The sequence below is a fragment of the Xyrauchen texanus genome, chromosome 16 (assembly GCF_025860055.1).
Source record: "Xyrauchen texanus isolate HMW12.3.18 chromosome 16, RBS_HiC_50CHRs, whole genome shotgun sequence".
NCBI lineage: Eukaryota > Metazoa > Chordata > Actinopteri > Cypriniformes > Catostomidae > Xyrauchen > Xyrauchen texanus.
Genome location: NC_068291.1, coordinates 44,734,103 through 44,751,497, shown reverse-complemented (window position 1 = coordinate 44,751,497; position 17,395 = coordinate 44,734,103). Strand labels below are relative to the sequence as shown.

The 17,395-nt window shown below is 43.5% G+C and overlaps 1 protein-coding gene and 1 long non-coding RNA gene across 3 annotated transcripts in view; one reads left to right on the top strand and one right to left on the bottom strand.

Annotated features, from left to right (window-relative positions):
- Positions 1-17,395, top strand: part of LOC127656941 (uncharacterized) — a 452,192-nt gene that overhangs the window by 277,759 nt on the left and 157,038 nt on the right. The gene's annotated exons all lie outside the window — the stretch shown is intronic.
- LOC127656916 (cysteine-rich motor neuron 1 protein-like) overlaps positions 1,695-17,395 on the bottom strand; it is a 47,175-nt gene continuing 31,474 nt past the window's right edge. For both annotated transcript variants that reach the window (XM_052145458.1, XM_052145459.1), the window contains 9 exons: positions 16,396-16,524; positions 13,546-13,693; positions 10,925-11,046; positions 9,000-9,218; positions 8,659-8,874; positions 7,234-7,455; positions 4,940-5,071; positions 3,699-3,877; positions 1,695-3,216 (listed from right to left, as the gene is read on the bottom strand). In XM_052145458.1, coding sequence (XP_052001418.1) covers positions 3,025-3,216; positions 3,699-3,877; positions 4,940-5,071; positions 7,234-7,455; positions 8,659-8,874; positions 9,000-9,218; positions 10,925-11,046; positions 13,546-13,693; positions 16,396-16,524 — 1,559 coding nt within the window. In that variant the 3' untranslated portion in view covers positions 1,695-3,024. The remainder of the gene's footprint in view (positions 3,217-3,698; positions 3,878-4,939; positions 5,072-7,233; positions 7,456-8,658; positions 8,875-8,999; positions 9,219-10,924; positions 11,047-13,545; positions 13,694-16,395; positions 16,525-17,395) is intronic.

Here is a 17,395-nt window from a genome sequence, read left to right as displayed (position 1 = left end):
TTCATTTGGGGAAAGAACGACGGAGATTGTCAGAAGATGAGGAGCTAAAGATGAAAGTTTTGCAATACTTCAGCTAATCTAAACCCTTGTGATCTGCCTTCTGTACATCGCAAATTCACTCGACAAGCGCCTGTGATGACATGCTTCAGATGTTTGTGTTTAGTGTTTCAGGGTCGCTGTGGTGGTTCTTTACAGCTACAGAGATGATTATTATGAGATCCTGCTGTGATTTAGCACTCATTCAAACATCCACACAGCAATGCAGCAGGGAAATTAAGATCAATGCCAAAGGCTGATTTATAGACATTGAGTGATGGATAAAGATCATGTTATTGAAACTGCCCGTTTCTAATGAAATCACTTGACAAAATGCTGTACATCAGTGGATACCCAAAATTGAAGACTTATAACTTGACAAAAAAAAAAAACAAGGGTCAAGTGTTTGGTATCATTGTAAAGAAAACACTTCAATTCGATCGATAAATTCGGAAACTCTCAGCCTAAGAAAATAAAAAAGCCATATAATTCTTTTTTTTCCCTTAATTGTCTGATTTGCCATTATATATCTCTGGGTGTAAATAATGTGGCTTATGCTAACACATGCTTAGGCGATGCTAGCATGTTTTAACACTTCACTAGGCGATGCAAGCATGTGTTAACATGATGCTAGCATGTTTTAGCACTTCGCTAGGCGATGCTAGCATGTGTTAATATGCTAGCACGTTTTTAGCATGTTTTTGCACTTCGCTAGGCGATGCTAGCATGTTTTAGCACTTCGCTAGACAATGCTGTGTGTTAACATGAGGCGAACACGTTTTTAGCATGTTTTAACACTTCGCTAGGCGATGTCAACACGTTTTTAGCATGATGCTAACACGTTTTTAGCATGTTTTAACACTTCACTAGGCGATGCTAGCATGTTTTTAGCATGTTTTTGCACTTCACTAGGCGATGTTAGCATGTGTTAACATGATGGTAGCACGTTTTCAGCATGTTTTACCACTTCGCTAGGCGATGTTAACATGTGTTAACATGATGCTAGCATGTTTTTAACATGTGTTAACAGTTCGCTACGCGATGTTAGCATGTGTTGGCATGATGCTAGCCCGTTTTAGCATGTTGTATCACTTCGCTAGGCGATGCTAACACGTTTTTAGCATGATGCTACCATGTTTTTAGCATGTTTTAACACTTCGCTAGGTGATGCTAGCATGTGTTAGCATGTTTTTTAATGTGGTTTTTTAATGTGAGAAAAGTTTTGTGATGATACGACAAAGCAATCAAAAGTTCCAACATTACAAATATAATGTATCATAGTGTCCAAAAACATCTTCAAACAAATAAAAGATAATAATTGTACATAAGAACTAATTACACATGCAAACACAACAATGACTAAAGGTTTGCATAGCATGCAGACATGATTTTAGTCATGAGATTTCACAGGATGAGTTTCATTCTGTGTCATTTGAGTCATCATTGAGTCTGTGTCGTGTATTTGGCGCCATCTCCTGGTGGTCATATGTAACATTGTGCTTCATGTGGATTATCTAATGATCTATACATCTGATTATCTTGTGTGTGGACTCGTTTATTTACATATCTATGGTCCCTTTAAAAACGTACAAGAATAATATACAGTAAGTTACAAGCTTGTGTCGGTTATAGGCTCAATCAACAAAATCACGCTTGAGTAGTACACACATACTTTTATTTGCAGAAACAAGTGTAAATGTTACAGTTCAAGGTTTGTATTTACACGTTGCACAAGTCAAATAAATAAGCTTGGGAGTATAAAGCAGACAGATGCAAAACAGTTTACAAAATCTGTACAGCAGCTTTGGGTTTCTCTGCCAACATCAAAACATCAGACAATAATGTCAATTACGAAAACTAGTGTTTAGTATTAATAAATAACTACATGAAAAAATAAATAAGATACTTTCATCATCTACTATGATTTTACATCTACTATACTTCTTTGTACATTTAGTAATCGCAAACAATGCAATGCATTCACTCAGATTCTCCTTTGACGAGTGCCACTGTTGTGGCTGAAGACATGGAGGTGATATGACACATTTAGGAAATACGTTGTGTAGACAAGTATAAACATGCTTGCCTATGAATTTCTTAACAATATGAAATCATTTTAAATGTCTGAATTAGAGTGGATAGTAAAGGAGAACCTTGACCAACAGAAGCGACTTCTGGAAAAACGGTATAGGATCATCTTGAGATATAGCCTCAAACAGGTCAAACAGGATCAGACAACTCAAAGATAAATGCTCTCCAAACGTCATATGTAGTTCATATGAGCATATGCATCTACACTAATGATTCACTATACGAATACTGAAAATACGAATACTGAAATTGGGTATCACTTTATTGGGAAAACATCCAAATGGCACTTCTGTCTTCAAGACCTCAAGACATCTACAGGTCATCTAAAGCACCAGGAGTGATGAATGCCGTTAAAGTGACTAACGAGAAAACTACAAGAAAAACACTTGATATAAAAATGAACAAAACAGAATCAAGAGGTCAGGAAACGTGTTTGTCCTGTAAGGCCTCAATGTACGTTTGATTACGAGAAGATACATTTCACTTGGTTACATTTCTGCTCACTTTTTTATTCGTCCGTGTCGTGAACCCAACAATCCGTTTAATCAACTTACTGTCGGCTGTCTTTAAACAGGAACTTATCTATGGCGTCATCTATAGTCGAAAAGTCCATCTGAATTCTAAACTTCTCAGCCGTCTCCCCAACATGGAATGGCACGGAACTTGGCGTCCATGAAACCGGTGTTCCCACTGAAACACGAGAGCATTTTGAAGTTCCAAACATCATAAACACAAATGTTTCACAAAACTTATTTATTTCCTTTGCTCCTGATGAATCAACGGTATGTTCAGGAGTCGCCAGCATACGCTTGGAGTTTCTTAAGTGTGATGTGGAGATACAGCGAGTGACAGAAAGTACTCTGCAGGCCTTCCGGAAGATGTTTGTGGTGGGAGAAGTTAACGTTGGACCCTGGCGTGTCCACTGGCGAGTTTGGCTCGTGGGATGGTGATCCGTTCTGGACAGGATGAGCCCACGTCCAGGGGGAAGTTCGAACTACAATCGCTGTTCACGTTCTGGAACTTGTACTCTTTAGATGGTTCCATGTACACGACCGAGCTCTTGTTGACGTGCTTCTTCAGGATCACGGTCTAGGAGACGACGGGAGAGATTTTAGAGACTTTGTCAACATGTAGTCCAAATTGACTTGGTTAATACACATTTCTGGTCAATTCATTGGTGCATGTTCTTCTGCAAACCCCCCCCACCCACCACCACACCACCAGAAATTAAAGTAAAATAAAACTGCTCACTTTCTGGGGAAAACTTGCCAGCTGTCTCATACTAAAACCCTTCAAAGCACTTGTCTTTGTGATATATGAGAATAACATCTCCCATGCTACAATACATCATTTCATGGCATCATTCTGTACTCTTACACAGAACTCGACATATTTTACACGGTTGAGATTTGGAGGACAACAAATACATTCATCCATCACTAATGGCTCTTACAACATCGTAAGTTCTTAAGTTGTGAGTCACTTACAGTAAATTAAATTACTAAAAGAACCACCAACACATTAGAGGCGCCAACACGACATGTCAACGATTGCGTCAAACGGCCTCTCACCTTTTTGGGTGCGCTGTAGCAGGACATTTGCACCCAGTTCTTCCTCCAGTTGATGAGGACGGCCACGATGAGGAAGATGACGATGGCCAAGAGGATTCCCGCCAGAATCCAGGCTGCTGATTGGTAAATGAGAGTCATCTCCATTTGGCTGGGAACGTCCTTAGACAGACCTTTACCATCTAGACAAGAGAATGTTTACATCAAAAACTTGCTTCCCACAATATGCCAACATTTCCATAGCTGTGTTCCCTCCACAGCTCGGATCTTCCCTCGACCGCTGTTGTTTTGCTTGGCTGCTTCATCTCGTATTGTTTCCACATGAGTGAGATGTCGTAAACTTCACTGAGCCAACAGTCATAATCCATGCAGCTTTCCCATATCATTCACAGTGTGGAAATGCACATATTAACTCATTTATTATGCTGATGACGACATCATTATACATGGAACTAGTCCAGAGGATCTCAAGTGATGGGTCACAACCTAAAAATGAGCATGTCTCTTCTGAAAAACAATGTTAAATGCCAATAATAAAAAGAAAGAAATGGTAAATGGTCTGCACTTATATAGCGCTTTTTTAACCTTAACGGTATTCAAAGTGCTTTACACTGAGACTCATTCATACCCCAATGGCGGCAGAGCTGCATGCAAGGCGCTAGCCTGCCATTGGGACACTTCGGCATGTGGAGTCATGTGGTTGGGAATCGAACCACCAACCCTGCGATTAGTGGCCGACCCGCTCTACCAACTGAGACACTGCCGCCCCAATAGCCAAAATCCCATCTTTTCCCATCAAGCGCTAGCCTGCCATTGGGAGCAACTTGGGGTTCAGTGTCTTGCCCAAGAAAACATCGGCATGTGGAGTCGTGTGGGCCGGGAATCAAACCGCCAACCCTGTGATTAATGGCTGACCCGCTCTACAACCTGAGCCACAGCCGCCCCAATAGCCAAAATCCCATCTTTCCATCTCTTTTGTTGCTGATGTCAAAGGCTGTGTTTCCAATCAATCTCTACACTAACTTTTTTGCTTAAATTCATCTTTTACTTCACTTATGTCAACATGGACATCAACAACTACACAATGTCAAAGAAAATACCGCCCAGACCACGTTAAATACACATTCACTTGGACGACTTGAACGCATCCTAAAATCTGGAACAAAACTAGTTGATCACCTCTGCATGCAACTGATGATTTTCATGAATAATATGACATAACGTGTTTGCAGTTGGTTCAGTACCTGTAACTGCAAAGATTGGAGGAACTGTTGTGATCCATGCTGTCCGACTCTCTGTGACGGTAGCTGTGGATTTGACGTTGTGTTTGGTCGCTGCGGTGGATAGCACTATTGGCACTGAGATTGTTGTGACCTCTGTGGAGAAGAAAAAAAACTATTTTGAACACAAAAATGTTGCATAGACGTAAACTGGGTCGTCAATCTTATAAAAACCATCATCCAAAACCACAGCCACACTAGCCGTTAATCACAGCGATCAACAATGTGCTAGAATGAGCGGCTGTATGATTTATCTGATTATCTCTTATGCAATTTTTCACGTGTTACACTGAGAAAACCAAGCTTCCTGCTTTCTGCTTGATCCCCAAAATCAAAACAAAGACGAGATGAAAAGTTTAAAAGGCTGAACAATGGCAGCGTTTGTTCCTCTGTGGAAAAAGCTGATGGAGAGCTTTGCTTTTTCTTTCCTCGCATTGAGAGTGGCAGCGAGCGACAGGAAACACACGTGAATGTGCGGATATCGCTGGAATGTTTTCCTTGCTGGAGTCCTGTGGACTAACGCAGCATTTGCCAATGAAGCGCCACTCAGGCTGGCATCTGTAAAGCCTCATACTCTGAAATACACGTATCCCAAACTTGTCTTTAAGAATACCCTTTTGAAGGGTTACAGTAGTCCTAATGTGAAAGTTCTCTCATCATTGACCTTCATGTCATTCCAAACCCATGTGACTGACTTTCTTACATGGAACATAAAACTAAATGCTTAGCAGAACTTCCATGCTTCCCTTTTGAAATCATACTAAGATCAGGGGCTATCAAGCTCCAAGAATGACAAAAAGGTACCATGAAAGAGGTCCATTTGACTTGCACTATATTTCAAGTGTTCTGAAGCTATAAGAAGGTCAAAACTTACTCCATTATTGCTGAAAAACACTCCTCCTTGATCAGTGTGGCAAGGCGGAGGGCGGGGCCGGGTTGAGATTATACACACCCGGTCCCTTATCAGGCTAATTAAGCCTCCGAGAGGGATAAAGGCCGATGGAAGACGGTGGTGCGACGAGAGAGAGATTGTTTACGGACATGTCAGTCATGTGTGTGTTTGTATTTTGGTTTAAGTTATTCATAAAAATATTATTTATATTATCAAGCTGGTTCTCGCCTCCTCCTTTCCATTGACTTCTTTACACTGGTGCCGTAGCCCGGGAAGGAGGAGGGATGCCCGTCGCGGTGTCCTCGACACTGCCGTCCACCCATGGGTGCGCTGCTGCCATCCACCGGGGGAGGGAGTAGACCGACCGGCCGGACGCGGTGAACGGCTGCAGTCCACAAGGCGAGTGGGGACTGGACTCCCCGACCACCTGGAGCGAAGGAGCCGCTGCCAGGGGCGGAGGAGAGCCCTGCCATCCCCCAGAAATGCAGAGGGGTCGGAGGAAGACCGCCATCCACGAGGGGAGGAGGGAAGGGTTCCCCGACCGCCTGGAGCGGTTGGGCCGCTGCCAGGGGCGGAGGAGTGTCCCCACGATTCGCCGAGAATGCGGAGTGGCGTTTTGACTGCCGGGGGTCGCAAGTCTAACTCCGGTCTGCCCGGGGAAAAGCGGCTGTCGTCTACCTGAGAGGGTGGAGAAGTGATCGAGGACCATGCGACGGTGTATCGGAGAACCAGCGAGTAGGTTTTTTTTATCTCTCTCTCCTCTCTCTATCTCACTGTCACTCTGCCTTGGCCTTTTCCCTCTCGTTTAAATTTTAGTGTTTTTTTGGGGGGGGGGTACTACACTGTTACAGGAAGTACCCCCCCATTTTAATTATTTCTGTTTCCCTCCCCTTGTCTCCTCCCTCGTCCAGGTAGATGGGGATGACCTGCTGGCAGAAAGAGGCCAAGGAAAGGGGGTGTACATCAGGCCGGGGGCTCCCCAGCCTGAGAAAACGAGGGAGGGATGTGGCAGGGCGGAGGGTGGGGCCGGGTTGTGATTATACACACCTGGTCCCTTATCAGGCTAAATAAGCCTCCTAGAGGGATAAAGGCCGATGGCAGACGGTGGTGCGACGAGAGAGAGATAGTTTACGGACATGTCAGTCATGTGTGTGATTGTCTTTTAGTTTAAGTTATTCATTAAAATATTATTTATATTATCAAGCCAGTTCTCGCCTCCTCCTTTCCATTGACTTCTTTACAATCTGTTACAAGATACGATACAAGTAATGGCATTTGGCATTTATTTACCCAAAGTAACCATGTGAATATGCAGTGTGTATCTTGACACCAAATTGTCCATTTGCGAAGTATGTAGAACTCTTACCTAGGCAGTGTGGGCAGCACTGGCCCTTGCGCAGCACTGGTACTCTGCAGCTGGCAGGTGGACAGTGTTGCGAAAAACACTCAACCGTCCCGTTGCGACAGGTGCAGCTGGTGCAGGCGTTGGACTTCCACGAATCACCAGCCAATAGGATTTCTCCATTAGTAGAAATGCAGTATTCCTGTTGGCTATTGTTGACAGGAAGGAGGGGATTGAGTTTGTCCTCTGTGGGTAAGAAGCAGCAAAACATTTAGGAACTTTTAGAAACTTTTATCTCCCAATCTCACTCTCACTAGGGCTGTGCCAACACATTGTGTTTTGATATAGTGATTGAGTAGTTGCCGATAGCAGTTTGTCCTTCACAGCATTTATTACAGTCTGCTGTGTGTTTGGAGACCCGTTTAAATGAACCATTCTCAGGGATTTTAACAACTCTACAAAGAGAAATACGGTCTTTCATCTTAAGTGAAGCTCAAAGCCATTGCCCCTGGGCCATTCTGTGACCAAACGGTCATGTGAATTAAAGACGGAGTCACTTAAATAGGAGCAATTCCCACATTCCTGTCAGCAGCACCAACATTCATCAAAGAGTGCCTGACAATCTATACATAAAAGAGAGATGGGGTGATAAGATTGACCATTGCCATTGGAGAATTGAGGGTTCCAGTCGGTCATTCGAATCTGATTTGATGGCGAAGCTCAAAGGACTTTGAGACATGTGTGAGTACTCAACGGTGGGACTGCATGAGAAAGCAGCCACATGTGTTTTTTTGCCCTGGGGTTCCATGTAAAACCATCCAGTTTGCCCCTGTCTATTTATTGTTTTAGGTCAGACAGCATGTTGCCCCAAGCAGAGCTTTAAGTGTGTCGACAAAACCACATGTTAATAAAACTTTGATTGTCTGAATTGTTCTTCATATGGACCTGAACAGGGTCTGATATTAACTTATGCACTATATCAGTGGTTCTCAAACATTTTACACCAAGTACCACATCAGAATATATTTAATATATATGTATATATATATATATATATATATAAAATGTGTCTTTCAGAGGCTTTATATGTAGTTATAATGAAAATAAGATGCATTTCAAACTGTTCTGAGACCAGTGCATTCTATAGCTCTCTATGCAGTTAATTCATGCACTAAATAGGGAGCAAGGGAGCATCCTATAGCTCTCTATGCAGTTAAGTTATTCACTAAATAGGGAGCAAGGGAGCATCCTATAGCTCTCTATGCAGTTAAGTCATGCACTAAATAGGGAGCAAGGGAGCATCCTATAACTCTCTATGCAGCTTTTATTAACATTAACAAACATCATTAAATTATATAACGCTTAAAGGAATATTAAAACAGCAGTTGCCATAACAGCCTGTCTATTTAATAAGGATATTTGTGATGAATTAGTGGAGGTGTGTGTTACCTGGGCAGGTGTAACAGCAGGTGTCTTTGTTTTTGATTGGCATGTGGCAGAGGACAGGTGGACAAACTTCAGAATCACAGAGTACACGACCCTGTCTGCAGGTGCAGCGCGTGCACTCGTCCAAACTCCATGACTCTCCTTCCACGTATAGTTCCCCGTCCGGAGCGCGACACACCACCATGTCCATCCCCGCCACCAGACCGCTGCCAGACTCATCTGATATAAAACACACATAACATTACATTTAAAATACATATAGAAATGCTATTGCGGCCTACTTGTGACCACTCGAAACAGATCCGGGTGTAAATGGGGTCTGAGCATCAGTACGTTGTACGTACCGTCACAGCTGGGGCAGCACTGGTGTGGTCTGAGCACAGGGTGGGCGCAGGTGGGCACAAGACAGGAAATGAGCACACACATCTCACGCCCAGAATGACAGTAACAGTCACGGCAGCCGTCGTGCCAGCTGTCACCCTCCTCGAAGCGCCGCCCACTACCTGTCAGACAGTAACCGGGCATCGGCTGAATGGAGGCCGTCGTGCTGGTCACATGACGATCTGAATCCAATCAAAACACAAAATCAACTTGAAAATGTTCTACAGGAGGACCAGAACTCCTGAGTTGGTATGGAGAGAAAAAACAAATCATAAAATGTCATGACCATAGTATCATTAAATAATATATTTGAACTTCTCGCCCGCACCAGACGCAATGCAACACCACGACATTCATACACTAAAATTAGGATAACTGACAATAAATGTAGAAATGTTTTAACAAGTAGCACTTTTATCATAAAGCTAGGTGTTGCTAGCATGTTTAGCATTAATATAGGTGTCGCTAACATGTTGCTAGGCATTGTTAACATATTTTAACATGTAGCTAGGCATTACTAGCATGTTTAACATGTAACTAGGCATTGTTAGCATGTAGTTAGGCATTGTTAGAATGTTGTTAGTATTTTAACAAAGCTAGATATTGTTAGCATGTTTTAACTTGTTGCTAACATGTTTAGCATGAAGCTAGGTGATGTTAGCATGTTAGGTATTGTTAGCATGTTTTATCATGTAGCTAGGCATTACTAGCATGTTTAACATGTAACTAGGCATTGTTATCATGTAGTTAGGCATTGCTAGCATGTTGTTAGCATTTTAACAAAGCTAGATATTGTTAACATGTTTTAACATGTTGCTAACATGTTTAGCATGAAGCTAGGTGTTGCTAGCATGTTAGGTATTGTTAGCATGTTTTATCATGTAGCTAGGCATTACTAGCATTATTAGCATAAAGCTAGGTGTTTCTAACATGTTAACATGTTTTAGCATGTAGCTAAGCACTGTTAACATGTTGCTAGCTTTTTTAGCAGAAAATGCTGTTGTTAGCATGCTAGCATGTTTTAACATGTTAACAATGCCTTGCTACATGCTAAAACATTGTTGCTAGCATGGCATTGTTGGTAGCATGTTTAACATGAAGCTGGGTGTTGCTAGCATATTGCTAGCCATTATTAGCATGTTTTATCATGTTGTTAGCATTTTTAGCATAAATCTAGGTGTTGCTAACATGTTTCTGTTAGGTGTTTGTTAACATGTTTCTAGCATGTTTAGTATGAAGCTAGGTGTTGCTGCCATCAAAACAGCTGACTGGACTGAGGAGATAATTTCCAACTCATGGCTTTACAGGGAACATTTTATTACAGATACGTATGTTATTAACTCATATCATTATAATAATAGTGTAGCTAAGAATATTTCTGTATTTATGATGGCTTTGTGTCTTACTTTTGTTTAATCAGTGATTATAACTAGCTGTTACAAGCAATAGTGTACCCAAACATAGCATTGAACCTGAAGGCTAATGTTATACTATAACAGTTTGCAACACTAAAATCACGTAAACACACATAGTTTACATCTCCAGCCAATGTGTGGTGATCATGACTCTAAACCAGCCTACTTATACAGGGCTGCCTCAACCAACCGAGTCAGGACGAATCAATTCTAATAACGTAGTTTTGCACGTGCTTAGTTTAGTGCTTGTAATAAACATGTAGAAGACGTTTATTGTCTGTCTGCTACGGCTCACAGTAAAGTGATTAAATTCAGCAGAACCTGCAGTCGCAGTAAAACTGCTCATGTGACACTAGGATTGATGATCCAGACCAGATGGAAGTTTCATGACCTGTGGCTCCTGTTTAAACCAGACCAGAGTTCTGACCTGAACATCCTATGGATCAAGAAACCGTGTTTGCGCAGCAACTCACCGTTACATTCGCAGATACTGCAGCCCTTTCTGTTCTTCCTGAAGCCGTCGCTGCAGTGTTTGTCACACGTGAACGGGGGGCACTTCACACAGCGACACATCTCACAACCGTGTTTGTTCCTCCTGAGGGGAGAAACACCAAAATATGGTTCAATGACGTGACAAAAAAAAAACTAAAAACACAACACACAACAGTTACTTTAATACACCTCAACTATGATGAATATGCTTTCAATTTCTGTGTTCAAAAATGGGGAAAAATATCATGCATTCATCCAGCCAAAAATGTCATGTGGCGCAACCGTCCCGAGACAGTAACAAATATAAAAGACTCATTAAAAGCAGGAATTCTTTGAAAAAGAAGTGTTGGCATAAGTGTTGAAAAATCAGTCAGGTGGTGTAACCAACATGCAGCTGGCCATTTTGTTGTCATGTGACAGAACAGAGACCCCTACCAGCCGCTAAACGCGACGGGGTCAAGAGAGGATCGGCGACCGCGAGCGAGGAGGGGCTCCCGGCCGACCGCCTGGTGTGGAAGAACCGCTGCCAGGGGCGGGGGAGACCCCTTCTGTTCCCAGAGAACGTGGCGGGATGTTCCGTCCACCAGGGGCCGGAGGACTGCCTCCGATCCGCCCGGGGAGGCGCGGCTGTCGTCCGTTAGAGGGTGGATGAGTGGCTGAGGACCAAGCTACAGCATATCGGAGAACCGGCTTGACAATATAAATGATATTTAAATGACAAACTTCACAAAAAAGACACAAACGCACACACATGACGGACAGCTGCCGGTAAACGGTCTCTCTCGACGGCGCCACCATCCGCAGTCGGCCTTTATCCCTCTCGCAGGCTTGATTAGCCTGATAAGGGGCCCGGCCCGCCCGCCGCCCTGTCCCACCACCACCATTTATTTATTGGGGGTGGGTGGTATGGGGGTGGGGAAGGCAATGCTGAAACCAATGTATGAAACCAACATGGACATAAAAATGACATTACTTCGAACATAATACATGTTTTTTTGAACTACATTTGTAAAAGATTTAACTTTGTATCATCTCGGAAAACCATCAGCTTCTTCTGTAGTAACAATGATACACTTCTGAAACACAAACCACCTGGAAAACAACATGTCTATACTGGCCCACAAACCGGTGGCCTCTGTTGGCTTCTCCAGCGTGGTGATTAGCAACAGAAACACACTGCGAAGTTCAAACACACTTCAACTTCTAAAGACACATGAAAGAACATTTCTCGATAGCTAATAATAACAAACGACACTTTTACGATAATAATGTCATGATTCATTAAGGTGTTCGGAGCAGAACGACCTGACTGCTGTTTGTAGAGGTGCGATACACCGTTTCCAGACGCTCAAACGGATCTAACGGGCATCTGGTTGTGTTTTCACCTGCGGTACATGAGCGTCTGAAGAGTCTTTGAAGAGTCCAGATGAGAGAAATATGTAACAACTCTGATATCACACACACAATACTCCAGCATTAACACTGAACATCACCTCAGCTGACTTCTAGATATGACTGGAGTCCCTCCTCCAATGTAAGTCTATGGGGTTTTTCATCAGCCACAGTTAATTATACTGTCAGTCATTAATCAAACAAACCCTCACGTCCCCTCGCCGTACAGTAGATACTCACTGCTGAGACGGCACACAGAGATCTACTGTACACAAACACAGAGGCGAGCGGCCCGTGACCCTGGAGTCCCGCTTTGTTTAAACTCGGCCGGAATTTCACTCGGGACGACTGCTGACTCGACACGCATTCCTGCGGGCCTCTGCCAATGGGCCGTTCCGTCCTATCAGGGCCGATGATGTTTTAGCCCTATAGAGAACGGGAAGCGATATAAGACCCCTTTTGTGTGGAGCCCGACGCTTTCGACTGTGAGAAATGTCAACACAAACAGCTGCTCCATCTCTGACACTTGCACATCAAGCAAGACTCGAACTCCGTCTTCATCTCGGGTCTTATTCATCAGCTCCATTGCGTAACATACCTAGACAGCATTGTAGGGTAGTGTACTGATTTGGACCAGCATTCAGTGCTTCAAAACCACAAATGAGATATTTTAGGAACACAAGGGGTCCCTTGTCATCTCCAAACACTCAAAGCCAAATATCATCTCCTGTTCTCGGCGTGAGCCACTATAAACAGGGATTTCCTCCAGAGAGCGAGATGTAGAGACACCGCTGATCTCAGAGGATTCAAACTTCTAAAGGCTCCTCAGAAATGATCCAGGAAGCCCAGCGTCCCCCGAGAGAGTCCAGACCGCTCTTGTCCTCTGTTGGGGATTAGTGCTTTAGAGACGAGTCGGTATCTCGGCGCACAGGACGTGTTTGTGTCAATGTGTATTTGATCTTTGTTTTGAAACAGACGCATGGTCATGATATGAAAGTGTTGGCTCGGACGCAAGACGCTCCGAGGAGAAAAAGCATCCAGATGTTTGACTAGGTTCAAGGGATTACAGGGGGTTATTTTCTCGAACACATATGTTACGCAGCATTTCACACTTGCCATTTTAAAAGAAGGTTAGTACCGCAATGAGTTACGAAGCCCAGCTCTGGAGCAAAGGTCAGTCTGGGTTTAGAGTAGAGATGTATTAACTTACACATATCCATACGGACAGGTCTTGCTACAGGTCATGGGGCGACAATTTGGTACGCTACACTCACAAACTTCACAACCATAGTGATCTTTGTGATATCCCAGAGGACACTCCAGAGAACAGTAGGAGGACAAATCAGGACAGGTGTCATCTGAAAGAGACCAAATAAGAATATGTATTTACATGTATGCTGAGGTATGTACTGTACAAACATGGTGTCAATGTTGTCCTGACAAAGCCACAATACTGTTATTCTACAAACTTGGTTGTCTGTCTGTCTGCCTGTCTGTCTATCCATCCATCCATCCATCCATCCATCCATCCATCCATCCATTCGTTTACTTGACAGTCTGTCTGTCTATCTATCTATCTATCTTTCTGTCTGTCTGTATATCCGTCTGTCTATCCAATGGTTTATCTGACAGTCTGTCTGTCTGTCTATCTATCCATCCATCCATCCGACAGTCTGTCTATCTATCTAAATGTCTGTCTGTCTGTCTGTCTATCTATCCATCCATCCAACGGTTTATCTGACAGTCTGTCTCTGTCTGTCTGTCTGTCTATTCATCTATCCAGCAGTTTATCTGACAGTCCATCCATTCATCCATCCATCTGACAGTCTGTCTATCCATCTAAATGTCTGTCTGTCTATCTGTCTATCTATCCATCCATCCAACAGTTTATCTGACAGTCTGTCTCTGTCTGTCTGTCTGTCTATCTATCTGATCATCCATCCATCATATGGTTTACCTGACAGTCTGTCTGTCTGTCTGTCTCTCTATCCATCCATCCATCTGACAGTCTGTCTATCTATCTATCCAACAGTTTATCTGACAGTCCATCCATTCATCCATCCATCCATCCATCCATCGGTTTACCTGACAGTCTGTCTGTCTATCTGTCTGTCGGTCTATCTATCTAAATGTCTGTCTGTCTGTCCATCCACCCACCCATTGGTTTACCTGACTGTCCGACTAATCCATCCATCCATCATATGGTTTACCTGACTATCTGTCTGTCTGTCTGTCTGTCTGTCTGTCTGTCTGTCTGTCTGTCTGTCTATCCGACCATCCATCCAATGGTTTACCTGACTATCTGTCTGTCTGTCTGTCTATCCGACCGACCATCCATCCATCCATCCATCCATCCATCCAATGGTTTACCTGACTATCTGTCTGTCTGTCTGTCTGTCTATCCGACCAGCCATCCATCCATCCATCCAATGGTTTACCTGACTATCTGTCTGTCTGTCTGTCTATCCGACCATCCATCCATCCATCCATCCATCCATCCATCCAATGGTTTACCTGACTATCTGTCTGTCTGTCTGTCTGTCTATCCGACCATCCATCCATCCATCCATCCATCCATCCATCCATCCAATGGTTTACCTGACTATCTGTCTGTCTGTCTGTCTATCCGACCATCCATCCATCCATCCATCCATCCATCCAATGGTTTACCTGACTATCTGTCTGTCTGTCTATCCATCTGTCTCTCTATCTTTCTGTCTGTGTCCATGTTTCTATCCATCCATCGGTTTACCTGAGAGTCTGTCTGTCTGTCTGTCTATCCGACCATCCATCCATCCAATGGTTTACCTGACTATCTGTCTGTCTGTCTGTCTGTCTATCCGACCATCCATCCATCCATCCATCCATCCATCCAATGGTTTACCTGACTATCTGTCTGTCTGTCTGTCTATCCGACCATCCATCCATCCATCCATCCATCCATCCAATGGTTTACCTGACTATCTGTCTGTCTGTCTATCCATCTGTCTCTCTATCTTTCTGTCTGTGTCCATGTTTCTATCCATCCATCGGTTTACCTGAGAGTCTGTCTGTCTGTCTGGTTTTACTTCCTGAAGAATGTAAATACTGTGGTTAAAGGGATGGTAATGGTGTTTGGGTTCCTACTCTTTAATTTGTGTCTTCAACACAAATTTCTGCAGTTAATTCAGCTCAAACCAATAAGTTATCCTGATATGGGCTTCCTTGCACTTGCACTTTTTAAACAAAGACACAACAAACATCAGTGTTATATTTGCATACTGAATCCACCACTGGCCTTCTTAAATCTATTTGCTCTCACTCATCTAATGCATTTACATGCACACTACTGCACTGAACATGACCACAAATCAGCTTATTTTAAAGATCCAACAGTGCAAGAAAATGGTTTTGAAATCATCCAGTTATTCTGTAATTTTGATGTCAAAACACAACGGTCATGCACACAACACTTGCACATTGGATAAGCCAGTAAGAACGCCTGTAAAGGTGTTTACATGCAGCGCAAAATCGGGGTATGGGTGAAAATATACAGTGCGTGTGCCAATCACTTTTTATTTAAATGCATTCATTGACTTTTCGGAATTGTATAATTTATAACCACATTTTTATTGTATAATTCTACCTCATACTTTAACACGTCTCATTTGCTGCTCAGGTAATTAGTGCAACTGCATTTGGTGCTGCTCATGCCACAGAAATTACACACTTCACCTCTAAAAACATTTGATAGATTATTGCACGATTTTGAGCGCTTGCAGGCATAATTATTTGGAACCGTTTACAAGTCCAGAAAAATGTGCCATGATGGCCAGATGTGCAACCAAGCCCTGAGACCTGACATCACGTGAGAAACAACCTTCAAGCGTCAGAGAAGTCACGGCAAGAGTTGTGCAGATTTGTGAGATGGATTCATGTCTGAGATCATTATGGTTTTGACTCTCGTGTCTGTTTGCTTGTGTTGCGGGTCGTTGGAGCTTTCTCAAACAAAAATTGCACTACTTTGGAAGCTGTTTGCACGCAAGCCGGTTCTCACGTGTGTGTGTGTGTGTGTACTCACTGCTCACACACTGGCACAGCAGACAGCCACTGGGGTCCTGCTGGAAGCCATATGGGCAGTGGTGCCCAGAGAGCGAGCAGTTCTCCAGCGGAGGGCACAGCAGCGGACTCACTGTCTCATATGATGGCTCTAGAAGACAAAATATTTATATTTATGCATATGGCAGATGCTTTTATCCAAAGTGACTTACAGTGCACTTATTACAGGGACAATCCCCCCGGAGCAACCTGGAGTTAAGTGCCTTACTCAAGGACACAATGGTGGTGACTGTGGGGATCAAACCAGCAACCTTCTGAGTACCAATGTATTATACAGTGCAGTTATTACAGGGACAATCCCCCCGGAGCAACCTGGAGTTAAGTGTCTTACTCAAGGACACAATGGTGGTGACTGTGGGGATCAAACCAGCAACCTTCTGAGTACCAATGTATTATACAGTGCAGTTATTACAGGGACAATCCCCCCGGAGCAACCTGGAGTTAAGTGCCTTACTCAAGGGCACAATGGTGGTGGCCGTGGGGTTAGAACCAGTGACCTTCTGATTACCAGCCCTGTGCTTTAGCCACTAGGCCACCACCAATCCATTCACAGATGTGAACTGTAGGGGGCGCTCCAACACATTTGACCCCTCACAGATGTGAACTGTAGGGGGCGCTCCAACACATTTGACCCCTCACAGATGTGAACTGTAGGGGGCGCTCTAACACATTTTACCCCTCACATATGTGAACTGTAGGGGGCGCTCTAACACATTATACCCCTCACAGATGTGAACTGTAGGGGGCGCTCTAACACATTATACCCCTCACAGATGTGAACTGTAGGGGGCTCTAACACATTATACCCTCACAGATGTGAACTGTAGGGGCTCTAACACATTATACCCCTCACAGATGTGAACTGTAGGGGCGCTCTAACACATTTTAGCCCTCACAGATTTGCTCGTCCATAGACATTCAGTCTAATGTTCAGTTCAAGCAACACCCTCATTATTTCATTG